Source organism: Struthio camelus, chromosome 26 (assembly GCF_040807025.1).
Source record: "Struthio camelus isolate bStrCam1 chromosome 26, bStrCam1.hap1, whole genome shotgun sequence".
Lineage (NCBI taxonomy): Eukaryota > Metazoa > Chordata > Aves > Struthioniformes > Struthionidae > Struthio > Struthio camelus.
In genome coordinates, this window is record NC_090967.1 from 4,839,502 (window position 1) to 4,866,491 (window position 26,990).

General features: G+C 49.6%; 1 protein-coding gene across 13 annotated transcripts in view; it reads right to left on the reverse strand.

Moving 5' to 3' along the window:
• PTPRS (protein tyrosine phosphatase receptor type S) overlaps positions 1–26,990 on the reverse strand; it is a 151,081-nt gene that overhangs the window by 25,761 nt on the left and 98,330 nt on the right. For 6 of the 13 annotated variants that reach the window (XM_068919542.1, XM_068919537.1, XM_068919543.1 and 3 more), the window contains 14 exons: positions 22,660–22,929; positions 19,916–20,497; positions 19,069–19,202; positions 18,755–18,899; positions 12,452–12,757; positions 11,163–11,356; positions 10,695–10,721; positions 8,813–8,930; positions 4,631–5,221; positions 3,844–3,941; positions 3,070–3,323; positions 2,550–2,643; positions 2,086–2,301; positions 111–268 (listed from right to left, as the gene is read on the reverse strand). In XM_068919542.1, coding sequence (XP_068775643.1) covers positions 111–268; positions 2,086–2,301; positions 2,550–2,643; positions 3,070–3,323; positions 3,844–3,941; positions 4,631–5,221; positions 8,813–8,930; positions 10,695–10,721; positions 11,163–11,356; positions 12,452–12,757; positions 18,755–18,899; positions 19,069–19,202; positions 19,916–20,497; positions 22,660–22,929 — 3,187 coding nt within the window. The remainder of the gene's footprint in view (positions 1–110; positions 269–2,085; positions 2,302–2,549; positions 2,644–3,069; positions 3,324–3,843; positions 3,942–4,630; positions 5,222–8,812; positions 8,931–10,694; positions 10,722–11,162; positions 11,357–12,451; positions 12,758–18,754; positions 18,900–19,068; positions 19,203–19,915; positions 20,498–22,659; positions 22,930–26,990) is intronic. The other 7 variants (XM_068919540.1, XM_068919545.1, XM_068919539.1 and 4 more) reach the window with 2 other exon arrangements.

Sequence of the window (26,990 nt, forward strand, 5' to 3'; positions counted from 1 at the left end):
GGTTTGCCCTCCAGCTGACTACTTTAGGATCAAGGAGGAAATTCACTTTAGGGTTCTAGAGGTAGCGACATTCAGAATGGTCACAGATCTGAGCAAGAAGCATCTCTTACTTTTTGTAGAGTAGGATGGCAATGACAATGCAGATGATGAACACCACAGCCAGAACGGGCCCGATGACCCAGATCAGCCCTTCCTCTCCATCAATGATTGGCTGTGGATCAGGGTTGTCCAGCTGGATAGGGTCAGAGAAAGGACTAGCAGCAAAAGTCTGGAAGACATGAAAGGTTGCAGAACAGAGTTCAGAGAGGGAATGGAGACCGAATACAGCGGTATTGCATTGCAAGCACATAGCATTCCAGAAGAGAAGTTGCTAAAGAGGACTCTGCTGCACAGACTGAATTATAAGAGACCTATAGAGAAAAATAACAGAAACCTATAGAGAAAACTCTTTTCCATGAGAGCCTGTGTGACAGCTATTTTCCTTCTCCAAAGCTCCAAGGAAGACAGACCACTGAAAGATCACATTCACATGAAGCTCACCTTATGGTTCACCTAATCTTATAGCCAGGAAGGGGCTTTTAGAAAACAAGTTGACTACGCCTCTGTTCCACCACATCCCAGAGCCTCGCTCTTCACCTCTACAAACTCATGAACACTTTCTCCAAATTCTCATATCACCATCTGGATTTTGGCAGTCAGACAGGATTACGGAGAAAGAGGGACGGGATTAAACCACGAACTGATGCTTAGACACAGTCTAGTCTGGTGACTTGAAAAACCACCCTTACCACTTAAACATAAATTAATAAAATGGAACATATCTCCTCTGCTCCCTCTGCACTCAGCAGAGAGCAGAATCAAAGACCTGTTGAAACCCAGGGCAGTCCTAACTAAAGAGCATTGCCTGCTTGTTCTCACGAACGCTACAACCTATCCACCCATGAAGGGTGGGAAAATGGGAATGAAGTATTCCCATTTTACACAGAAACTATAGAAACTGAAGTGCTGAGAACACCACTGAGAGGCCCTAGTAAAGCTGGCACAGGACAAGAATGGGAGGTCTGCGCTCCGGGTCCTGTATTTGCCGAAATTCTATCAGCTGTCTGCAAGACTGAAATGCTACGTCCTGGGGAGCTGCTGTGATTTCAGCCCTTTGTGAGTGACTGTGCAGCACCTTGTTCTAAAGCAGAAATTACCACAAGCAGGAGTAATCCGATTGAGAAATCCATTCACAAGTGTGTCAGCCTAATCCTTTAATATCAAATATACAACTAAATATTTATCTGGGAGAAAACCCTTTGAAAACTTGTAATTTCAAATAGCTCCCTACTACAATTCCGCAGGGGGATTTAAAAACAACAAAAGTACTAGACCACTTCCTATTTTGCATGAGGGAGAAGGCAAGTAAATATTAAAACAGTTATTTTCAAAAAGCCAAATGCAATGCCACTGAAATCAGCAGAGGTGTTGAAGTGGTAGAAACAGCAGACAGCACATCTAGTTCCCCATAAAATATGTTCTCTTCTCTGCTTAGCGGAAAGTTTTGTAGTGAACAGGACATGTGATACACGCTGCTCTCAAAGCAGGATGTCCAAGTTCATTGCTCTGCTAAAAACAGGGACAGCCTTTACAAGAGATTACTCTTTGTAAAGGGGTCTGTCCTAAGGATCTCTGAACTTGAGTATACTTCTGAGCTGTTAGTTCAGTACTCTCCATTCTGCACTCAAATCTAGAAAGTCCTGCCTAAGCAAACTTGTGAAATGCAGAAGCAGTGCACTAGAGCACAGTGTTTGCACCGTTAGCCAGTCTGCATGGGAGAGCATGTTTGCTGCACACACGCAGCTCCAGCAGCCATATGCAAAAGTTCCACAGCTGGTTTGGAAGAGCCTTTGGGAAAAAAAAAAAAAAGGAAGCCCTCAAGCTCTGGTGTCCGGCGGGGGAGAGTTACAGAAAATGCCAGGAGGGCACCAGAGCTGCTGGCCAGCTTGCAAAGAAGCTGCCCCTGCAGCTGCTGTCTCTGGTTGATAATGGGGACAGCAGGGTCACAAGCATCTGAAGGAGATAGGGAAAGCAGGCAGCACTTACAGCCTCGGGTTCCTGGAGCACTGCCAGGATGAAGATGACGTATTTCTGCCCTGGCTCCAGAGCTCTGTTCTCAAAGTTGTCATAGTGCTTCATGTCCCCCAGGATGAAGTGGGAGGGAAGGGAGCGAAAACGGGCAGCGATGTAGGGCTTGGGGAAGTCCAGTTGTCGGGAGTGACGCAGACTTCGGCGCCGGAGCCTGGCAATGTCCTGAACAAGCTGGAAGAAGCAAAGGAACATTCTGAGCCTTGATGCCTTCAGTACTGTTAAAGGAGTTGGAAGCAGGCAGAGCCAAACCATCCCACTCAGCCTGTCCTTATTTAGCTACCCAGAACATGGAGCACAGGATACCCCAAACCCACCCCTCTGTAGTGTTTTTCCTAGGCTGCCAGGTCACCACCACATCCATTACAGCTGTTTGCCCTGTCTCTATCCCTGCAACTGGCTTCAGTTTCACCCACACTCACCTCCTCCAAGTCCATCTCCTCAGGGCTGCCCAAGGGGTTTAGGAACTGCCCACCCCGGGACTTCCTCAGAGGCACCACCACAATGTAGTAAGCCCTAAGAGTTGAGAATAATCAGAAGAGACAGGACAAATGAAACTCTTTCTACAAGCCACAGAAGGAGAGATTGCATACAGTGACGGTAAACGGCTAGGTTAGCCCAAACAGCCCCACTGGCACTGCCCAGCAAGCCATTTATTATTTTTAATTTAGCACAGTTCTTAATGCTGCTCATGGAATAAGCCTGGATTCAGTGGCAGTCCCATGTGACACGTCTCCCTGTTTGACCCCTCCATGCTCCTATGGCATCTCCTGTTACCCATGTGAAGCAGTAAAGTTGCTACAAGTCAGGCATGGCGGCGAATGCAGGAAACTCACTCTGCCACTACCCGTGCTGGGCCTGTGCTGTGGACTCCAGCCACCAGCACTGACCCCCTGCAACATAAACCAAGTGCATTAAGTCTGCAATTTAACAGAAACCTACTGGACAGGCACAGAGCTCTTCACATCTGGGAGAATCACCACCACGTTGCCATCAGCATCGGGCTTGTGGGTCACCTCTGGCTTCTTAGATAACATGTCAGCAGCGGTCCAGGCAGCGACGTTCTGCTGCAAGCCACCCATGCTATTGCCTCGGTTCATGAGAACAAAGTTGTAGAACGTGCGGGGCTTCAGGTTGGTAATGAGTTTCTTGGTGGTGCGGCCATCCACATCGACATTCAGCCCGTTGTACTGGATCTGCGGGAGGCGAAGAGCCAGCAAAGTCATACCGTTATCAAGGCTGATACTACTGATTCTACCATACTCCTCCTCCTCCATTGCCTCGGTTTGCAGAGAACGCAAGCCATTCAGCTGTGCCGTGCTCCGTCCAGCTCTGTCAGAACTAGTGCAAACACCAGGGCCATTTGAGTGAGGAACTTTGCCCTTCTCTTGTGCCCGCTGCAGGGCCTCCAAGCGTAAGGCAGAAAAAGGACAAAGCCTTGAAACTTCTCTGGAAAGAGAATTTTTTATCTGGAAATGGCAAAATTGTATCAACTTGCTTAGGAAGGTAATCATGTGATAACGGATGTGGGAATGCAACTCAACAGTCCTGATTCTCAGCCCACTTCCTTGATCTAATGTGGTTAACCATTACACACTGCCCGTATCTGGGAAACGAAGCCAGAATTCCTGGCTCTTAAAACCTCTTACTCAAACCAACAGACAACACTCCCAGGAGACAGAGGGAAGATAGTTCTGATCCTTCCCTTCCACTTGCCTTGTATGGGGTGGGAGAGTTGTAATTCTCAGGAAACTCCCAGCTCAAGAGGACAGACGTCTTTGTCACCAACTTCACCTTGAAGTTTTTGGGTAAAACTGCCAGAAGAAAAGTAAAGAGGAAAGGGAGAAAGAAGAGAAGGTAGCAGAGGGAAGAAAGATCAAGAAAAGAGAAGGGAGAGAACGTCAGACACTGACAAAAAGGGGTTGCCAGTCTGCGGCTGGCTGCAGCTGCGGGAATGGAAGGGCTTGCTCCCTCCTCCACACTTTGCTTGAGTTTTGCCAAGGTCCATCTCCCAGTGCTCCCTGTCCCCGTGCCTAACCCTGGGGAGCGGTGAGGGAGAGTGCGCGGCTTTGCCCTCACCCTGCCCGTGCTCGGCGCACGCTACGGGTCTGGGTGGTTGCTGCAGGAACGAGGTGCTGGATTTCTGAGCATGCTCAGGTGAGGAAACCCATCCCAGGTCACATTTGAGTCTTTTTGATATTTTTGTTTTCTTTTGGCTGCTTACAAAAGCTGAAGAAAATGCTCTTCCCACCTGTATAGCGACTGGCCCCCCACTTCAGGTGCCAGTGTAAGAAGGGTGTCCGGACTTAACTTAGAAGAAAGTGGTAAAAGGGACTTACCTGGCATAAGGCAGAGAGGAGCTGAGGGACTGAGTGCGAAACCGGAGTGCTTTGCATTTACTCACAAGCCTGGCTGAGGCTGGCTTGACCTCTCCAGCTCTCTGCCTCCTGGCACCAGTCCCGGTTACAAGGAGAGAGAGGGAGGAGAAACCGGTAAGTCCTACCTTGATCCAGCTGGAACGTCCGATACTGGACAGTCGGGCTGTACGGCCCGGGGCCTTTACTGGTGTGAGCACGGATTTTAACATCATAGGCGGTGTTGGGTTTGAGGCCGTTGAGGGTGTACGAGTTCTCTGGGGAGGGGGGCAGGTCTTTTTCCAGTGGGTTGCCAGGAGAACCGGCTTCCCGGTAGGCCACGGTGTATTTGACGATGGCTCCATTCCTCTCAGCCAGCACGGGGGGGAGCCAGCCAAACTGGACTGACATGGAAGTGATGTTGCTCGCCTCGAGGATTTGGGGGTAACCTTTGGGGATGTCTTCAGGGGTGGTGAGTTCCTGCACAGCTTCCTCCCCAAAGCCAGCCCGGCTTTTCACGGCCAGCTTGAAAACATACGTGGCGCCCTTGTGGATGCTGGGAGCGGTGTACTTATCCTCCAGGGCAGTGAACTCCAAGGTAGCCAGGGGGTCGACATCCTTACGGCCAAACTGGAGCCGGTAGCCCATCACCTGGCCTTCCGCATCCAACGGAGGCTCCCATTTCACCAGGAGAGTGTTCTCCTCTGTCTGGTGCACAGACAGGATGGGCTTCCCTGGGACTGGGAGAGAAGACAAGACACCTTCAGTCAACCGCGGGCCAAGGTGATTGGGAAGAAGACGCAGAGATTCTTGAGCACAGAAGCAGGTTCCCTGAATCAGTGACAAGGTTTCACCTAAAGTCTGTGTACTTCAGTGTCTCCACCTGTGAACAGGACTGCTGCTACCCATCCCCTACACAGGCAGAGGGTGTCTATCAAGTTTCGGAAATGAGATGCACTGCCAGAGTTTCAACTGCGAGGTTCTGACATATTTCTGGGGTCATTTTCTTCCCTTTCCATAGGACAGGTTGCAAGGTGAGCACAGCTCCTCTCTTTCAATGCCCTCTCTTATCACCGTACCACACGCTTTCCCACAGCTGGGAAGAAAGAACACAGGAGTCCTGACTCCCAGCCTCCTTTCCTTATCATCTGAGCAGCCTGCCTCCCTGGGCAGGGAAGAACAAATGCAGGAATCCCCCAAACTCCCAGCCTCTCTCTCTGTCCATTACACAGCACAGCTCACGCAGAAAGACTGGAACAGATTGGCTCAGGCTGGGAAGGCCAGAGCTGCCGAGGGTAAAGTAATGAAGGATGGGAAAGGAAGTCTGGGCAGCCCCAGGTCCTGAGCAGCAGGCACGAGGCCAGCTGAAGCGAATCTGGCAGGCATCCGATCACCCAGTTGGGTACAGAAAGAAGGAAGCACAGAGAGAGTGGAAACAGAGCCCAGAATCTGAGAGAGGCAGAGGGGAGGGAGAGCTGGTGCTTAACTCCACGCAGTGCCTCTCCTCTGGGGAATGGGAAGGGCCATCTAAGCGTTGGTGTGTTTTCAGCTAGCTCCCTCCTTAACTTGTCAGTTCCTCCTTGCTTGGCAGATATGGCAGGGGCTCAACAGTGCCTCTGTCTAATGAGCCCTGGCACTGCCCAGCTGCTAAGCAAGCCCACAGCCACAGTTAAATGGCATGCACAGCCCCAGAGGATGCCGGAGCTGGAGAACCCAGAGCATTAATTCCAGCAGCTCACGCATCATTTACGCTCTCTCCACTTTTAGAGATCTAATTTCCTTCTCTCTGCCTTGCTATTTCTTGTGGTTGAACAGGAGAAGGAGAGAAAATGGAGCTTAAGAGAGATCCAGGCCCACTCTCACAGCAAGGGGCAGGCAGAGCATCCAGAGGGTGGAAAGCTGTAACACGGCCAGCAAAGGAGGGAAGAGGCAGGGAAGAAGGCTGCGTGTGCCAGGGATCCTGGCAGAATCAAATCGAGGTAGCCACTCTGCCTGCTGCATCACCTGACAGCGGAACACAGAGATGAGGGGTTGTCTCTGAAACAAAAGCTTCATTCGTTTTGAACTGCCAAAGAAGAGCTAGGGAACAGTGCTGGGAAAACCTCCCTTGGAAATGCTAAAGGAACACATTATGGAGAAAAACAATGCCATTACCTTTATGTTTTGGTTTTTATCTCAAACGTTACTATAATCAGCTGAGCTTGAAAATAATACATTTACAAAACAAATACTGCCTAGTAGAAAGGTGAGAGGAAAGGGGGAGTAAGTGTTTTATTTTGCAATTGGTTTGGACACTAAAGGAGAAAATTGGATGTATTACAGTATTTAAATTCAGCCCCTAGCCCTGAATGATAAAGAAAGAAATCTTTCCTCTCAGAAGGTATATTGACTCAACACTGCGAAGAAGATAAGAATGTTACAGAGCCATTTGAAAGACTTTTTTTTTTTTTAAATAGCTATTTCAAGTTGGGGGAAATTGAGTTTTGGGTAATAGCTGCCGTGCTGGAGAAAACATCCCTCTGTGACTGATCACCTGCATTGCAAATCCTAATGGGAAGAGATGAAGGGCAGATGACAAGGGAGAATGACAAGGGAGATAGGGAGAGAGAAAGGCTCCAGAAGAGAACAGTGGAAAGGGTAAAAAGACTCAGGAAGAAGGAAATAAGAGGAGAGAACCACAGAGATGGTGAGAAGAAACATGGGCAAAGCAGGAAGGGAAAGAAGAAGAAGCTGAGTGAAGGAAATGGCTTAGGTGCACTGACACTACAAAGTGGGAGGACAAGAGTCTGGATGCCGGCATCAAAATGCACCATGCTGTGACATCTGCAAGACTCAGTGTCCCGGAAAGCAACCTTGTTCTCTTAGGTACCATCTCTTAACTAGGCAGGAGAGGCAAAAGGGGGGAGAAAGGCTGAAATCCCATTTACTTGTCTGAAGACAAGAACGTAGAACAGGATGAAGATGCGAGCTGGGGCAGAGAAAACGAAAAGGGCACGGAGGGCAGGCACAGCCCCAGCCCTGCGCGTTCCAGGCCAGGCCTCCTGAGCCCCCCCTGTCCTGTGCGCTCGGCTGAGTGTCTGTGCTGCCTCCAAAGCCTGAGCAGGGGTTTCCAGGTTAATCATGCTGCATTGACCAAAGGCCTCTGATCCCTTCAGAGGCAGTGAGCATTGTTCTTCCAGAAGCAGGGGATGACGTCAGTTTATGCAGCTGCGACGGGCAGGAGGAAGATGACTGCCCCAAGACTAAGAAGAAAATGAAGAGAAAACCAGGGATGGGAAGGGACTAGACAAAGAAAAGAAAAGAAAAGAGGAGAAAGCTGACAGCATCAGCAAAAGGAAGGGCATGACCAAGATGGGGTAGGAGGAGGTAACCACAGTCCAAAAGAGACAAGTTGCGGGAAAGTCAACTCTAGGTCCAGGCTCAGCAGTCTCCCTCCACTGCAGAAAACCTTTCCTGTGCTGCAGAGCAGAGGTTTAGCTGCCAGAGCACAGAAGAAAGCACAAGAATGCAGGTGCTGAGAGGACTCATGGGGAGCATATCTCTCCTTTCTGCCTGCAGCAGAACTGTTTGAAGAAGCAAGGGATAGCCTGTTGACCTTTGTCATTCCCCTGTTCAGGCCTGCCATCCCAGCACGGTCCTGCATCCTCTGCACTGAGGCTGACAGACACTTTGCCACAAAGAATAGGTCAAAGGGAGGAATGAATCTGGATGGTAGAGGCAGACAGACAGGTCCCAGAAACACATGCAAGAAAAGGTCAGTACTGTCAGTGGTCTCCTTTCAGACCGATCGCTAGTCCTGAGCAAAGAGGAGAGGTACATTTCAGACACAGTGCTGGAAGAGGAGGAGAGCGGGCAGTATAAGCCACCACTCTCTCCCTGCTGCATTTCAGCTTTTTGCGAGTCAACACCATTACAGCAGACCTCTGAGTCTCCTGCTCCTCAAGATACCTGTGCGTGCACTGACCATCAAAGCTACAGAGCCTCCAGTGTCACCACAGAGGTCAGATCAGGCACAGATTCTATTTACTTGTAGTGCACTTGAATTCAGATTACAAGCAATGAATTCACCCTCTGTTGCATTACTGGGTGTTTATGTGGGCTTTCTGCAGCACTGCACAGAAAATTACCTAATTTAGAGAGGGCTACCTGTAAGGAATGAAATGTTTTCTACCCTACGAAGCATAATTTTGTCCTCAGGGGCAGAGTGGCATTTCTTTCAAGTCTGTCCTCTTCATGAAGGGAGGCAAGAAGCTGAGTCTAGAGAAAGAGCTTCTTGGCTTTGGGGTACTAAAAAACTGGTGAATCCCAAAGGGTCAGGAAAAGACTCTTACCTGCACCCTTGGTGGTGACCACTTTCGGTTTGCTGCGAGCACCATCTCCCTTCATGGTGTAGGCGGCTACGGTAATGGAATATGCAGTCTCAGGCTGGAGCCCAGCAATGATCATTTCCTGTTTGCAAAATTCCAAAGGAAAACGATGTGAATATCTGTGTGTACATACACACAGCTAGCTCTCTCCTCCTTGCAGGAGTCTCAGCTCTTTTCTAGCATGCAGGAACATTCACTGAATATGAAACCATGAGACACTCCTTGGCAACTGGGCAGATGTGGCAACTGGCAGGGGGAAGACAACCACATTCCTTTAGCAAGGGGCATGCATGCTTCAGCTGCAGAGAGCCCCTCTGTAAACAGAGCATGCCTCTGCAGGGACAGAGTCAAATGTGCTCTCCTCCAGATCCATCTCTAACACATTCCCATCTCAACACAAGATGCTTCAGCCATCAAAATACTGTCGCACTCTTCAAAGCATTCCACTTCACTATGCCGTCTCAGAGGAGTTCTCAGTGGTTTCAAGGAGATTACACTTTTTTCTCCCCTCCTCCCACCACTCTCCTCCCTGCCCTCCTCAGAGATATTTTTTAATGCCTTCATAATATTAAAGGGATTGCTTTAATGCAAAGTGCAAGTCAACATTTTCTGCTTGCACGCTAAAGCTCTCCACTAAATCCCCAACACCCTCCTTCCTCCATCCTCTATCAGCCTCAACACACCTGGCTCCCAAGAGCTTTTGTTAAAAGATGGGCTTCAAGAACAGCCCTTCCTAGTGAAGCACTCAGCCCTTCAAAGGGCTGCATTGTAACAGGTACACCCGTGCTAAATCAAACAGGACGGGGGCATATGCAGCAGAGTTTTCTCCAAGGCCCTGAAAAGGAGGGAGATGTGAATCTTGTGAATCCTCTTCCCTCATTCCTCATTGCCCCTTAGTACTATAAATATTAAATTTCAGGGCAGCACAGGGAAGTTTACTAGTCCTGGAAATGTTCATACTGGCCCCAAACCAGAGCAGGAAGTGGAACAGCAGAACTTCAAACCAGTAGGATTTTGATGAACATGTTTAGAAGCCCTTAGGAAGGGGGACAGGTCTATCTTCTGGCAGAAACCCATCCTTTTTTCACACTTGCCACTGAACTTTGCTAAGATGTTAGGCAAGAGACCTCGCCTTTCGTGAGACTCAGTTTCCTCATCTGTAAAACAGAGGCACTTCACTTTTGTAGAGCACTATCCTGGGATCCTGTCATTCCAAGAAGGAAAGGCTTTCTCCTACTCACTTGTAGCTGTAAGATCAGCAAAACCATTCAGCACTTTAACAGAAGTAGCAAAAGCCAACCAAACAGCCAGGTTGATCTTAAGGGCCACTTAGAAAGTAAAAGGGCCAACAGTGATTTAATGCTTCATATCAACGGATAGCTAGGAACCTCGGCCCTTTAAGGGCACGAAGCATTTGTACATGCCCTGATGGTTTGGAACTTGCAGGGCTTTGAATGTTTAACATTTTTTAACCTATTTTTTTTAGACACAAGCTATGTCCAGAGATGGTCGCAGACCAGCCTGCCTTTGAACGTATGTGCAAGACAGCTTGGTCCCAAATTCAACGCCTCAGCTGCTTCCCTGTGGAGGAACAGCAAACTCATCTTTCCTCCAGAGCCTAAGGGAAAACCCTGCAGTATTGCCACGTGCTGACAAACTACACAATCACACAGGGTTGCAGAGCGAAGTGAACAGGGTAGGGAGAATGCATGGGAATACCAACAACAGGCTTTAAAACACTGGCACTGCAAAAATTAAAGGAAAAGGAAAATACCAAAACACAACATGAAGTGGGAGAAGGGAAGGGACAGAACCAGGACAGGAGAATTTTTGCTTTTTTACTTACGTATTCAGCAGTGTCATCTGTTTCCCACTGGACAGAGAACAAGAGAGGTTTTGCACATGAGAATACAAGAGGGGAAAGAAGGGAAAGACAGAGACACAGCATGAGGACGGAGTCCCTGAGCAAGCAGCCACACAAGGTCGGAAGTTACCAGGCCAGCATGAAGGAAGAAGTAGAGTGGGAGAAATTAGTAGATTCCACTGTGGCCTTTGCCTATCTTAAAAGACCTCCCAGACACATGGACGGTGCTTAGTTGAGTGCTGGGAGAGCAGTTCATACTCTTCCACAACAGCTATTGTCTGGGAGCGCAAATAAACTGCAGAAAGATAACATATACCTTTTATCATAGCAGACACTCCTCTACTTTCTTCAGCAATATGTTGCTTGGGATGAGACAAGGCAGCTGGAGTACCCACCCCCTCAAAGCCTCCACGAGAGAAGAGGAGACTGGAGCAAGAAGGGAGTCCTTACCTGGGCATCAGCCAGCATGATATCCTTGATCTGGGGCAACCCCCTGGCCTCTCCGTTCTCCATGCGTACATAGTGGACCTGGTAGCCGCGAATTTGGCCATGCTGGCGGTTCTGGACTGGAGAGCGCCAGAACACTTGGATGGCAGTTGAGTTCAGGACCTCCACCTCCACTTTCCGAGGTGGCGCACTGGGCACTGCGAGGAAAGGAAGAGAAGGGCAGGAGTCACTCGTGGTTTCCCATCTGGAGCCTGCTACTTCACTTGCAGAGGGATATACGCACACTGAATCTACAGCCCTGAAAGGAGGGGGAGACTTAACAGGCAAAGCAGTGAACACATCATCTGTCGTTGGCCTTTATCCAGCGAAACTGGGAAACAGTTCTGGGAGACCTAATCTAAGTGGCTCAGAGATCTGGATGCATGTAAACAGGTCCACCTCATAGTCCGGCCATCCTTCCGCAGGCTCCTTCTCCCAGTTTGCTTGGGTGGAAGAAGCCATAGAGTTCCAGATCAAACTCTGAGGGCAAAGCCAATTTCTCATGAGCCAGGAAAGCTCTGGCCAGGCCTGCGGGATGTTAGGGTGGACAGGATGCGGAGACTTGCCCTTGGAGCTCTCTTGTCTCTCAGGTGTGGCAGGCAGGTTGGCGGTTACAGCAGCTGCATAATCTCAGGACAGGAGACAAGAGATGTCTTGGATGGAATTTGGGGTGATTTTTTTGAAGGGAACAGTGCATGAGACCCTCATCTGCACAAAATCCGTAATTTCTCTGAGCGAGATAGTCTGTCCATTTGGATGTGGGCAGAAAGGCAGGGAAACAAGCAGGGAAACCTGTGGGGTTTATTTTCTTGCTTTTTCTTTGGGATGGAGTAAGAAAGCCTGAAAAGTTTGGATATGACTTACAAAAGTCATCTCCTTGCTCAGTAAGGATATCTCTTTGGGAAAAATGGTGCAGACAAGGCCCAGAGGCTTGATGTTAAAAAAACAAACAAAAACAAAAACCCAACTCCCTTAAAAAAATACCATAAACTGTAAAGGAAAATCCTACAGACCCCAATTCTCAGAGGGGCCTAGGGAGATGGCAGCAGGTGCTGCTCCCCATCTTTGAGCCCTCTTGGTGGGAGGCACCGTTGGGTTGAGGCCCCGTTCAGGCTTTATTCTTGCATCAGAAATCAGCCACAAAATGGGACCCATTGCATCCTCCCCCTCGGTGGAAAAAGTCCGCTTCAGGGACAAGCATTCACAAGGGGACTCGGAACAAACAACACCAACCGAAAAAAGAGCGCAATTACCATCTTCATCTGTTCGGACGATAACCGGCGAGCTCTCCGGGCCCGGCCCCACCTCCGTATGAGCCACGACAGTGATGCGATACTCTGTCCACTTCTCCAGAGACTCCAGGAGGATCTGACTGGTGGTTGGGGGGATATCATTCACCTCCTTAAGCTCCGTGTCCTCCGAGTCCAGCGCTCGATAGTAGACGCTGTATCCAGCCAGGACGCCATTTTGGCTTTCGGCCGGAGGTGGCCGCCAACTTACCAGAATGGCGGTGGATCTGGTGCTGACGCATTTTACGTCTTGAGGGGGGGCGGACGGTTCTACGAGGGGGGAAAATTCAGGAGGGGAGAGGGAAGAAGGGGGAGAAAACAAAAGATGGGAAAGATAAAAGGAAAAAAAAACAAAAAAAAGAAAATGATAACAAAAAAATCTAAAATAAAACGTACAAAAATTTGGTTCAGGAAGATAAAATTAAAAAAGAAGAGAGCTTTTTGTTGTTGGTCTTTTTTTTTTTTTTTAAGGAAAAGAAAAAAGCCAACAGAAGTGAAACACGGCCTCAAAACCGAAATGTTATAAAGCAAAGGGCTGAAACAGCGGGCTAGCCAAGACGGGTCCTGCTGCTCCTAATAGGAGTGCCTGGCACAAAACTGCTATCCTATAACAGACCGTTCCTCTTAGCTCCTGGTTTTACAGCCGTTTGGCAAACCCTGGACTCGTTTCCAAACCAAGGTCTGAGTAATCTCGTATTTGTTTGAAGCGATCTGAGAAAAGTAAGTGAGAAAGGAAATCTTTTGCCAGGAGTTATTCATCATTTAAGAGTCTGTACCTCCAGATATAAGCTCTTAGTTGTCCACAAGCTGCCAGGAGGCTAAAAACCATAGCAGTAACGCCTAGAATACTGCCAAGCAACGAGCACCCAATGTGGTATGGCAGAAAGCATTTAGACAGGAGGTTTTTGGAGAAAAGATTTGCAAAGGGGTGAGGGAGCAGGGTTTTCAAGGTATTCAAGAAGTTTTCAGAAGTGTCAGCATACCTCACTGCCTAAATGACTGAAGAGTCCTCCTGAAAACCCCAGAACACCTTGGAAAAGCTGGCCCTACGCAGCTGTGTGTCCTGACTGCTGCCGGAGCCAACCATCAAAAGGTTGATTTTCAGGAGATGGGGAAGGTGTAAATCACAGCTCCCTAGTGCCAGGTTGCTCATTTAGATTTTACTGAGCTGCACTAGGTGCTTTTGCTGAGGTCTGCCCAGTAGGAAGCGGCACACTACCACCAGCTCTGTCAGTCGCTATGTGCCGGGGCACACCGAGCCCATGCCTCGAGACACTGGGAGAACTGCAAGAAATACAGGTTTGTTCCCAGGAAGGCATGAGGCCCCACAGGTCTGGGACCTTCGTGAACTCTGGACAAAAGAGCCAGCCATTTCCATAACCGGCCATAGGCTAGGAACACTGGCCACTTTGGGCAATCTTAGGCCAGACTTCTTTCAATCACTAATTACTATCAATCGAACCTAGCAGAGAGCATTACGAATTTTCAAGCAAACCTGCACCCCCAATCTCAGCTAATACAGTCAAACTGCAATAGATAGTTTTTAACTCTGCAGAGGCTGCCAGAAACTGAGGCGTCCTTGTAAACTCTCAAAGCATCATCTGAAAGAAGCAAGAGAGGAAATAAATGCTGGCTACTCCCATTTCCTCTGCTGTTTTTTAATCAACCAAAAGCTCTTTACCAAGGAATGATTTCTTAAAATCTTTTACTCCCATCCCTGACTCAAAAACAGAAGTTTAGGCCCAACTTGCCTTGAGGACTCTTGACTAAATCAAGTCACGCTTTTCGCAGTTTGCATCGGAGGAAAAGCCATGTTTTGCACATGCCTCCATTAAATGAAAAGAAGGGGTTTTGCAATAGCAGTGAAGAAAGTCCTCACACTGCACCGTGCACTCTGCCCAACAGGTCATTTTGGGTTTTGTACTCTACTTTTGAAGCTTCATTCCTAAGCTGTGGCTTAATTTAAAATGGCAAAATGAAAACCTTATGCTAAGAAATTCCACAGCCTGAGTGATGACAATCCCTGACCATGGCTAGCCACGCAAAATAATACAAAATATGTCAAACAAAGAAAACCAAAAGTAATAAACTTAAAAATAAAAGACAAATCAAGCCAATAATTTAAAAGAAAAACATCAAAAAGAAAATCATAATAATAAAATAATACTGATATAAAAAGTGACTCCTTCCAGAACATTCCCAGTCTGTTTACCTACCTTCCATGCTTCAACTGCTAACTTATAAGACTTTCTTACAAGAGAACAAGAGAAACTGAGCTACAAGGCCAGACCAAGCTCCTGGTGGGTTTCTGCACATGACTGGCTTTTAAGATGCAGCCTGCCCTGCTACTAGCTCCTCTAGACTGAGTTACTCTTCCCCTTCCCCCAGAATCCCAGCTATAGCAGTAACGGGAATTTTCAACACCAATTTCATTTTTGGAAGCTACCTGCACAAAGGCCAGAGAGCAGGGTGGCAGATAGCTGCAGGTGGATTTCCTTCCCCCCATAGCTCTCTCCATCTGCTGTGATTGCTTCAGCACCACCATCTCCAAAATGGGCAGGTGCACTGCTCCTTCCCGCATCCCAGAAGTGGCTAAAGTCCCTTTCAGTGTATGGAGGAGAAAGACTCAACCCTCTTCCAGTGCCTGCCATGAGGCCATTCACTTCCTTCTTTCTCCATCAGGGGCTGCTAGTACTAAAAGCTACCTTTCCTGCTTAACAAGCCAGCCATAGCCACCATGGTGGAGAAACCCACTGCAGAGAGGGTCTGACCTGACCTACCCTTTCCATCCTGAAACTCATTATGAAAGCCCCAGTAAGCAGAGCCGGAGCTCCAGCTGGCACTTGGGTTCACTGTTTGCACTGGCAGCTGCTGCGCGTGGTTACGCTCGCTTGCTCACTCACCCTCTACGCTCCAGCACAGGGACCTACCAAGAGGCCCTGGAGCGAGGCCTCCTTTTGGAAACGTTTGCACTTTCTCTGGTCAAAAAGGAGCGGTGGGTAGGTGGTGAGGGAGAAGGGGGAAGAGCCCAAAGGCCCAGATCCCACCCAGATCCCCTCCCCGTCACTCTCATCGGCTACAGCACCTGGATGAAAACAGCCACCAAGTGCTGGCTGACCACACTGGAGACGCATCTGGGGAGTTCATGGCACTGTGAGTTTCCTTCACAATCCAGCCCAACCTGCACAAACCTGGACATGTGCATGCATGCATGGGGAGAGAATCGATAAAGTGGGAGCTGTCTGCAGGAGGGAAAGTACTGCAGCCAGAACTGGAGGCTGCGTTCACTTCTGCAACACACCCCTTTGCTGGAAAGGGAGCCAGAGCACAGGCAAGAACCCACCAGCCGGCACCGTCTTTGTCTGCTGGTCTCCATTTTCACCAAGCAGACAGCTCTTTGGGAACCCTTCCCCACCCTCCCAGGGGCTCCAGGACCTATCTGCGTTTGCGTGGATCCATGCATGTGCGTGTGAGCCTGCAGCAACAGGGTGGACTGTATTTGTGAATCCGCTTGAGACCAGCCAGTACTCACCTGAACTGCATCTTTTACATGCTTTAAAGTTGACTGTCCAAGCCACAAGAATGACCCTTACTGACCTTGTGCAATATAATGTTTTTTAACCCTTTAGGTACCATAGACTTTGTACAGTAAGTTTCTTTCACCTCGTATACTGTGAGGAAGGGGGAAGGGAAGGAGAGCAAAGCTAACGGGTGGGGGAAACATCCTTTCTCTGGAAGAAACAGAGGGTAAGAAATCCCTGTTGTTCCTCCACACCTGCACATGGAGCCTCACAGCACCCACCCCTGTCTGTTGCACTCTGAAATTTCTGAGTAGGAGAGTTGCTAAGGAGCCCTGGGAAGGTCATGGCTAGTTAGAAAGGGCAAAAGAGCTTCCTCCAACCATGAGAGTCCGTTATTTTCACAATCTATGTCTCTGGTACTTGAAGAGTTAAAACCCAGCTACTTCAAGAAGAAAAAGATACTTTACCTTTAGTTTAATGGATTTTACTTTGGTTATGATGCTCGGGAGGAGCTCCCTGACAGGGAGGCGGAGGGTGTTGTGCAGAAGGGTGTTCAGTGCAGGGAGGGCTGCAGGCACGCGGGCACATGCTTGCCCGCAGAGCTAGGAAGGGAAGAGCACCGAACGCCACGGCAGGCGGCAGGAGGATGAAGGAGGCTTTGCTGCTGCAGAGACAAGATGCCGTCACGGCGTGAAACCGCCCAGTGAGAGACAGACAGACAGAGAGCAGGGAGCTGGTTTCAGCAGGCTGTGAGAGCATGCAGGCAGGCAGGCAGCGAAAGACAGAGAAGAGAAACAAGAGCCATGGAGCGGGCCAAGGAGGAGCGAACAGAAAAGGAGCTGCGGAGGGAAGACACAAAAGCCTGTCCCGAGCCAGAAGGTCTGTGAGCCGAAGGATGTCGCCCGGACCAGGGAGAATTGACTCGTTCCTCCAACAGCCAGCCAGGAAAAAATGTTTCACCATGTTACAGGACACAGACAGCTCCGAGCTGACGTTCTTAAGAGCGTTAAATTAATGAAACTATCCCTATGAAAGCTGTGCTAGAGAAACCAACCAGGCCTCATTCTGGGCAGGCGCCAGGTTAGAGAGAGCCCCAAAGCTTTCCTCTTCCCAGCTCCTCCTCTCTTCACCCTTTAGGGGGTAATATTCAGTGTCACTAAGCCCTACCGCCATCGGCACCCGCACCCCGCTTCCAGCCTGTTTTCATCAAACCTGAAAGCACAACGCCCAGAGTCTCTTTTCCTCCCCTCCCCGTGACTCTCAGGAGGGAAACCCCTTGCAAAACAGAAGCAGAGTGTGGGTAAGTTTGACATCGCTTATTTTCCAGGTCCTTTCAATCCATTTTCCGCCACCCTCACCGTGGTGGTCCCTCTGACAGTCCCATGCTGGATCAGAACCAGCAGACTTGCAGCAAAGGAAAGGATTTGCTTTCAACATATATAGATACCCAAAAAAAAAAAAAAAAGAAAGAAAGAAAGAAAGAAAAGAAAAAATAAAGGGGGGAAAACCATCTGAAGGAAGGAAGAAAACAAAATATCTCTGAATGGACTGCAGGCCTGAGAAAGCACCCCGTAAGGATGTAAAGAGAGAGACTCCCCTTTCGTCCCACTCCTGGGGGGACAGGAGGAGAGGGAGAGAGAGGGAGAAGAGAAGGAGACAGCAGGAGGTGACAATTAAACAGCAAGCCGGGGCAGGCGCCCGGCTGGGAGCCCGCTGCTCTCCCTTGTTAAGGGCTCTGAGGGACGGGAGCAGGCGCTCGCTCTCCTCACACTGGTGCCCAGAGCCATTTCTGAGTTAGTTCTGCTCCCAGCTACTCCAAACTGCGGCGGAGTGATTTAGTAGAGATGAGAGGAGACAGAAAACACAAAGAACAGCTGCCACAGCCACTCATGCAGTGAAAAAACACCTCATTTAAAAGCAAAGATCTGTGAAAAGCCCAGGTTGAGATATTGCCGGCCAGGGTTATCGTCCCCAGGGCAACAGTGAAGGGAGACAATCCATTAAACTAAAACCAGCACATTTTGGTTGCCTACGCTCCATCCTTGCGTCATTAACGCCCCCCTTCCCCGCCCGCCCAGCCTCCACATGACTCCTCTCTCCGGCTCTGCCCAAGCCCAAGCGGGCCCATCCCCAGCGCTCGCCGGGACAGCCAGCCTTCCTCCCACGGGCTACAAAGTCATTCACAAAAAACCCCATGAGGACTGCTTTCCCGAAGGCTGGTGAAAACATTGGGACTTTTCATGAACCGCCTTCCCTTCTCCTCTTCCTCCCCAATTTCCCCGCTGTCTCCTTGCTCCATTGCTGGTGCCCCCCTTCCAGAAACCTCCTGCTCAGTTCCTGCTCTTGAACAGCCAAGTCGCTGCACAGACGGTGGGGACGTCGTCCTCCCTGAGCATGCTCAGCACCAAGCGCTGGGGTCGGGCCTTGGCCCGTCGCGACAAGCTTGTCCCTGCCTGCCCCCTGCCCCAATCAAGTGGATGGTGCTAACTTGCCTCTGCTCCCATCGCTCCCCTGGCCCACAGCATGCTCCACCCCGCGCTCGCGTTTCGGCTAACTACGTTGGCAAGGGAAGGAAGCAGCAGGTCCCCGGGATGCCCCGTGATGCCCACCTCCCCGTGGAGTAACGCTAGACGCGGGCAACTCTGCAGCAGCACGTGCCTCACAGCTCCATACCCCTGTGCCCACCATTTGCGGCTCCCTGACTGTCTTCCCCTCAGAGAAGGGTGGGAAAAGGAGAGACACCTACTAGACTGCAAGGTGCGCTCTCGGACCTCCGGGGTGAAGGCCCCCAGGCCCAGAGCCGAGCGGGCAGCCAGCCGGAAGACATACTCAGTGTTGGGCTTCAGGCCTTCCACAGTGAACGAGGTTGTTGGCTCGAAGTTCTTCGACACCTGAGATGGGTGAGGGGGAAGAAAAAAATAAAAACAAACAAAAAGGAGCAGAGGCGAGCCCTGCCTGGAGACACCAGCCCTGCTCCCCTCGCTCAGCCACCTCAGGAAACGGAGGGCCAGGACGTTCCTCCAGGCCCCAACCCTTTGCGCTGCTCCTCTCTGGACTCACCTCCCTGCCGTGGTCTCCTTCCTTATAGAGGAGCTCATACTTCACTATGATCTCCTGGCGGGGAGGGCTCCATGACAACACAATGCTCGTCTCTGTCTTGGCTTCTGCTCGGAAGTTCATCGGTTGCCCAGGAACTGACACAGAGAAGGACCCCACAGGACCGGGGGGACAGGGCAGGATGGGGCACAGGAAGTGGGAATGAGAGACAGGAGGAACCACATTTACTCGGCTATTTAAAAGACCCCTAACCCGTTTTCTTCAAGGCCTGTGTGTGAGGAGCATCTGAGCAGTAGAAAAAGGCTACGCATGGGCAGGCCCTTCCTTTAAAGCAGTACAGGGTTAGATCCCACTGCAGGACAAGGGCAGCAAATGGTCCAGAGCTGCCAAAGACGGAGACTGGGATCATTTGCCTCTTTCTTGTGCAGGACACAGCCCTTCTCACTAATCATTCCCCATGCGGCTCTGAGCAGGTAGTTTCTGGGTACTTTAAGAAGAGTAAAGCTTCACCATCCCCTGGGCAGTGAGTGTTTTTAGGCCTATTACAGATGCTGGGAGACTGCAGGCACTAATTTATCTCACTTCAGAGCACCATACAGCAAACATGCCTAATTGCTGCCCTACCCACTTAAGCCTCAACCCTCCTGAGAAAAGACATGTGGCAGGTCCTCTGGCTCCAGCCACTGGGCCAAACTTCGTCCCAGAAGGTTATTTCTATTCTAACCAAATTGAGCCAATAAAAAAAAAAAAGTTCTAGTGACCACAGCAGCCATGCCTGGATAATGCTACAAGCAAACATCTCTCCCTCCTGCAGCCCAACACATCCAAGGTTAGTGACACAGGTGCTCACCTCCTTGCTGTGTCTTAACCTGGATGGGGTCAGAAAGAGGCCCGTCTCCCACAGAGGTGAAGGCCAGGACCCGGACTGTATAGGTTTCATCTTCCAGGAGGCTGCCCACCGTGGTCAGGAGGCTGTCGTCCACATTGTGCTTCTGCCAGTTGCTGACAGGCTGATCAGGCTCCATGGTATAATATACACGATAGCCCCGGATCTGCCCATTCGGCTCCACTGGTTCCTCCCACTGGATAATCATGGTGGTGCTGCTCAGCATTCGCCCCTGCACATTACGGGGGGCACTGGCAGGAGCCTGTTCCCCAGTGCGGGTGACCACTGACTCGCTGGGAGGCCCTTGCCCGATGCTGTTGACTGCAGAGACCCAGATCTCATACTCAGAATTGGGGCTGAGTCCCCCAATGCTGTAGCGTGTGGTTGTGATGTCCTCTTTGATCTGATACGGTCCATCCTGGCTTTTAGATTTGTATTCAATGACATAGTAGGACACAGGGTCTGGATTTCCAGAGTCCCAGGTGATGGTGATACTTGTTGCTGTCGTCTCTGTCACCACCGGCGTCCCAGGAGCCTTGGGGAGTGCTGAGAATCAGGAAGAACAGACACTTAAAAAAAAACATATGTGGAAATGGTGCCTAATTGGGCTAGTTAGGGCTCTAGGAGCCAGAGGCACAGTACCAATCACCGTGCGGCAGTTCAGTAAAGTGCTGCTGAAATATTATGAACCTAGTTATACACTCTATTATCCTCCTTTAACTGCTCCATCAAAAGAAAAGTGTTCAGCTAAACATCTGGAATCATTAGCACAGGCTTCAGCTGAACATCCGCCAGCTCACATGGCAGTAGGGAAAAGCAGTTAGTTTCACAAGAGCTCCTTCAGAGCACATAATCAGATCTTCTGAAATTGCACTGACTGCCCTGCTCAGGCACTGCTGAATCTCTCATGTTTAGCGTGCAGGTAATAGTACAGGGCAGACTGTACTCTCCAGAACGAGAAAACTATAAATACTTGGGAGCGCTTCATCTCACCCCACAAACGTGTTAATGCTCACCTCCCTTGTCCCTCATCCAGAAGACTAACTTTGGAGCTTGCTGGAGACTGCATGCTAAATATTGGACACCTTTAAGAGCACATTTTACACGTTTTCCTCAATACAAGCGTTAGATCCTTTCCAATCTCGTCTCCTCTAGGCTTGAGCACCTCTAAAGCGCTAACTCCCCATTTCATTTTCTGACTGGAAAAGACTGCAGACGCAGGAACACGGGAAGGAATAGGAAACAAACAGAAAGACAAAAGGAAGAATGTACCAGCAGGACAAGATTGCACATCTGAGGAGGTAGGATAGTTGGAAGCAGATCCAATGTATTTAGACAATGGCTTTTTAAATTAATATTATAAGACTGAGAAAGAGGGGAAGGAAAAAAAAACAACAGAAAAATAGAAGAGCTCCTCAATCCAGCCCCAGGCACCCTTTCGCTAGCACATGAGCCCACTCCCTGTGCAAATAGCTCAGTTCCACGTCAAGATTCAATAGTCCCTATTCATTTCTACTGTCAGAACTCCCTTACTCAGAGGCTCCGCTATAATAGGATCTGTTTTGCTTTCACCCACCCCTTCTCCAGAGTATTTCTCCTCCTCTCCCCCCCATCCTTTCCCACCCCATTTCCCCCCACATCCCTCGTGGGCAACGCCATCACTCAGAGTAGACACCAGCTCATACAGAAAGCTCTACACTCACCCAACCACAGGGGCATCCCGCTTGGGTTTTAATACTCCCCTGCTGAGGATAGAACAGGTTGAAGATTGCACCCGTGCTCCTCTTGGGAACCGCTAGCTGGAAGCTGGGGTTACTCCCCCTCTTGCTGAGGCAACAACGGCTGCTTTGCTAAGATGCCGAACTATGCTCTACCGCAGGGGCACACATGCCAGAGATCCTCAGGGCCTTGTCTGAATCTCTAACCTTGGAACAGGATGGCATGCAGGCTTCAAGCCATCCAAGGCTCCTCACAGACTGCCCAGCCAGCCCCATGTCCCAGGACAGAAACAAGCATGCAGGGGTCGGTTTTCTTCTTAACAAAAGGTTTAGTGTCTAAAGCAAGGAAAGATCTCAAGCCACCAGTTTCCCATTCATTGAGAATTTCTTTGTGCGTGGGATCCCCAGACACATGCACAGATCCCAGCACATGGCACTCACAGTGCACAGGTTTGTCTTCCTGCTCATGCTCACATACCTATGCACGAACAGACAGGCTTGTAACAACATGGACTTACATACGTGCAGTCAGGCACCCACATGCCCATACAGCCATGTTGTTCCTACTCCCATGCACACACACTCATGCACAACTACCTTTTTACATGCATAATTGTGCCCCCATACTCTTCATGGGCATGACCAGACAGTCACAGGCTCACCCCATGCAGACACACGGAGACAGAAGCAGAAGCAGGTACTCACTTGCTCAAACACAGTCGTACAATGACACTTCCACTCATGCACTGGTAAAGGCTGTCAGGCATGACCACGTACCTACAAATGCTCACATGCATAAACACGACACGTGCCCACGTTTTCTTTGCACACATGCTCAGACGCTCTGCTAGGACCATGCACCCAACACGTGCCTTGCACATATATACATCCATGCCCCAGCTCACACACTTGTGCATGCACGCTCCTCCAAACGTGCACAGCTGGGGAACCCACGCACTCGCTCACGCAAGCGTGCTCACACTCTCTTACATTTCACCGTGATCTGAGCAACGGCTTCAATGACTCCCAGACTGGACATGGCCACACACGTGTAGTTGGCTGAGTCCTTGACATCTGTGAGCTCCAAGACATTACGGCCCACAGGCATGTCATCTTCAGGCGTCAGGTCCTCCGCTCCCTGCATCCACTTGACATATGGCATGGGCGAACCCACCGCCACGCAGGTGATGTTGACGTTGCCACCAGGCATGATTTCATGGCTGACGGGTAAGATGGAGAAGCGAGGGGCCACACGGCGAACTGTGGACGAGACGCACAGAGGTAACAAAAAAACAAAACAAAAAAACAAAACAAAACAAAGAAAGAAAAGAAAAAGAAGAAAAGGGAGAAAAAGAAAAAAGAGCAAAAGATAATTTAAATACAGATGGGGTTTGTCATCATTTATTTTCTTCCTTCATTAAAAACAAAACAAAAAAAATCAAATAAATTAAAAAATCAAAAATCAAAACCAAAAAAAGTAAACTTCAAATAAATTTTTACTTCACAAACAATATATAGAATATAGACATAAAAGCGATATTTCATAGCAACAGGGTTCCATTGATCAAGATTAGACCCATCACAGCACAGATAAATACACAAAAATTTATTAGCAATTTCTCATCTTTACTGGCAAGAGCTGGCATGGCGAGCGTCGAAAATCTCCTCCACAGCCGCTGGGGCCCCCAGCTCCCCGCTCCGCACCCCAGGACGCCTGCTCCTCCCCTTTTCCAGTGGAGTCCGAGTCATCCTCCCTTCTCACCTTCTCCCACGGCAAAGCAAAACAACCCGTCCACCACCACGTTTTGAAAAGATCCAAAGTGCCTCCTCCGTCTCCAGAGGAGGGCCCTCGGCCACTGACTGGCTCTGTGCCCGATGGGTGGCCAGGGACACTGCAGATGTGGGGTGGTGGTGAGGAGAAGGCAGGGGTGGAGGTGGAAACTTCTCCGTGTTTTGCCTTGTTGGAAAGGCCTAAGTCTCGTTGAGACCCAGAGAATCCAACAAAGAGAGAAGTATCACCTCGCCAAATGCTAGAGGACACCACTCGTAAGGTAAAGAGGCAAAAATACAAAAAGGGGGGAGGGGGAGTCCCTGGAGCGGGATAAAATTTAGTTAGTGTCTGTGTGTGTGAGAACCGCCCAGGGAGATGCGGTCCCCCTGGAGCGAGAGAGTGTGGAAAAGATGAGAAACTCTAATGAAATTTTTGTGGTTTTCGGGTATAGAAACCCTAACGAAGCCTCTTTAAGATCTGACACGGTTCCATCGATAGATGCAGCTCTCAGAGTCACAAACATCATGCAAAATAGGTAAAAAAGAGAGAAAAAGATAGAAAGAGAACGAGAGAGAAAGGAAAATGCAGAGAAATATAATTTATGGGCGGCTAGCAAATGCCCACATGGATACTGAATAGAAAGAGAGCGACAGAGAAAGAAAGAAGACAAGGAGAAGGAGAACAAGGAGGGGAAGGGAGAAAGAAGAGAGAGAAAGAGAGGGAGGGGAGGGGGAAACCCACTTTAATGCTGCATACTTTTTCTAGCTGATGTGACCCAATGTGGTGGCTCACATTGTCACATCTCAGCCCTGGCGGAATAATAAATAGAATAGAATTAATAAGAAAAACAAGGTAATGAAACTTTAACGTTGAGAAAACAGTGACATGTTCTGTGCATCTCCTTAGCAGAGAGGTGGATGCAACTTCCAGACCTTACACAATAAGAACATGGACGCAAAGGGGAGGCTGCGGTTTCCTTGGCTCCATTTTCTGAACTAACTGGGCTAGACAGCGGGCCGAGGTGGGTGCTCTTCCTTACGCATTAAAGCAGGAGAACGGACGAAGGAGGAAAGTCTGTGGACCAGAGAGGCCCAGTCCTCCCAGGGAGGGAGCTGAGGGCAAGGTCCCATCCCATGAGCAAAAACAAAAGGATACAGACCCCGCGAAGCTGCAGGCATAGCAGCAGCCTAAGCAGAAAAGGAGCAAGGGAATCCTCCCAGCTTCAGAGACAGCCATGCAGTAAACTCTCAGGTAGGGTGAGCGAGGGGGCAGGAGAGTTAGAAGCGCTGGGGGCCCGAAAAATGTCTGTCCCTGATGTCCTCCTCCCAGGTAATAACCTCTGTCAAATCAGTGACAATTGGGCCCATGCAAAACCCATGCAAAGGAAATCAGAGCTGCGCCTGCAATCTCTCTTCCCTGGTCCTAGTGCCTTCTGAGGTCCCTGGGTCTGACATCCTGGGTTTTTCTAGTATTACAGCCCGCTCCCCTGGCTGCAACTCAACATTATGGATTCTTTAAGACGGAGGGGTGCTGCCAGGAGAGACAGGGAACTTTGTTAAACAAAAGCTGAATATGGCCTCTGCCTCCTCCCACAGGCTCACAAAGAGATGTCTTCATTGCAAGGTTTGCTCTTCCTTTTGTGCCATCAGATCCTTTTCTGCATAGTCATCAATACCCAGGAACCAGTGCTGAGAAGCAAGGAAGAAAAAGACTTCCAGGGTTGAGGCATTAGGAGCTCAGAGACCTCAGAGGGGAATTCCTGCATGCACAGATTTGCAAAGAGGATGGATAGCATGTCCTCACTGCCAGCTTAGCTGGGGAAAGGAATGAAGCATGGGGGGAGAGACTATAAACTCACTCCGACACTAACAGCAGGACATGACTTTCTACTTAGAGAAAGGTGCAAGGAGAGTAGCACAGTATTTGGGCAACCATGAGGTTGCCCAACTAGCCCCGGCTCAAGAGAGCAAGCAACGTGCTCCTCGCTCTCTCCTGTCACACCTGGACGGAAAATTTTTAGCCCTAGCCATGAGGGCATGTCCCTGTTGCCTGTTGCCTCCTTCTTTTCCACTGCTTGCTTCCGGAGATACCGCATTTCAGAAAATGGAGCCACGGGAAGACCACGCCAGTCACAATCTGAGACAAGATGGAGAGAACTTGAAAAGAAACAAGTGGGGGGGTCACCATGCAGACAGCTCTGGGGTGGGGATGACTCTGCTGAGGAGGGGCTGGCATGTGACCTTCTGGAGAGGGAAGGCAGGGTGGGAACGGGTGAGGAGAAATGGGGAGACATACACCGGACAAGATCCGGCCAACAAACAGCATCGACAGCAACAAACAACGGCAGGTGGGATGCAAACACTGAGTTGTCATGGAAACAGAACAAGACAATTAATTCAAACCGAAGCTAATCACAAAGAAATAAAAGCAAACTAAAAGGGGAGGAAAAAAAAAAGAAAAGAAAAAAAAAGAAAAGAAAAGGAAGAACAAACCGGAATTTAATAACTGAAAAGCATTGTTCGATGTATGGTGGACTGCTGAGAATCGGAGTCTGAAGGGAACAGACTGCTGCCGTCGGCAGGCTTTCGGGAAGGGGGAAGAAACCCACTCACAAAACACAAGCTCGGGGCCACGGAGGCGACGTGCGGGGCTGAGCGGCGAGCCCACCTCCTCCACGCGCAAACGCCCAGGGAGAAAGTGAAGCAATTCTCCCCACCCTCCCTTGCAGCACCCAGGGCTTTTTAGGTCAGCTTCGCAGGGCCTCCGGGTTTACTTTTCAGCTGTTTTAATGACATTTGTCACACTTAACAAACGGGAAGCAGCCAGCACATCTGGATGCCAGCCAAAGATAGCACGCATCGTGTGAAAAGGGAGCATTTGGATTAGGGTTAGCAGTAGAGTAATGCAAGAATAAAAGAGCGGTTGCATTTCTGTTGTGCATCCTGGTTTAAAAAAAGCCTCCCACTCATGTGTGCGCAAATATACAGACATTCACACCAGTCTAGCACGTGAAAATAACTCCAACATTAAATGCTGGAGACCTCAGAGAGCCCCTAGACACAGCCCTGCTAGGGCACAGGACTGTGCCAACAGCATTTACTGTAAGAGGAAATACTTGAGGGGCTTGTCTCTGGATACCAGGGGCCATCATGCTGCTCTTTATTTTAATTGCCATACCACTACGATTTGACCGTTGACATGAGCTTTCTCAAGCTGAGAATCTCCAGGTCAGCTTTTAGGTCAGGGCCTAGGAGGAGAGCAGTGGTGGGAAGAAAGCTTGAAGTGCAGTTAGGGACTGAATCAAGAACAACTTCAGCTCAGGCTCCAGCTGAGTTTCGCACACAGCAGCTCAAAGAGCACAATTTTACATGTAAAGAACACAGCGACGAGATTCCTTCCATTCTGCTATCCAACACGCTCAGAGGACTGGGAAGGAAAGAGGACGAACTGCCCTCTCTGGAAGGTAAATCTCCCTTCCTTCCCAGAGTCGAGCTGCCTCTGTAGATCTCAGTCCGGCATGCACCATTTCTAGGGAGGATGACCTTCCCTC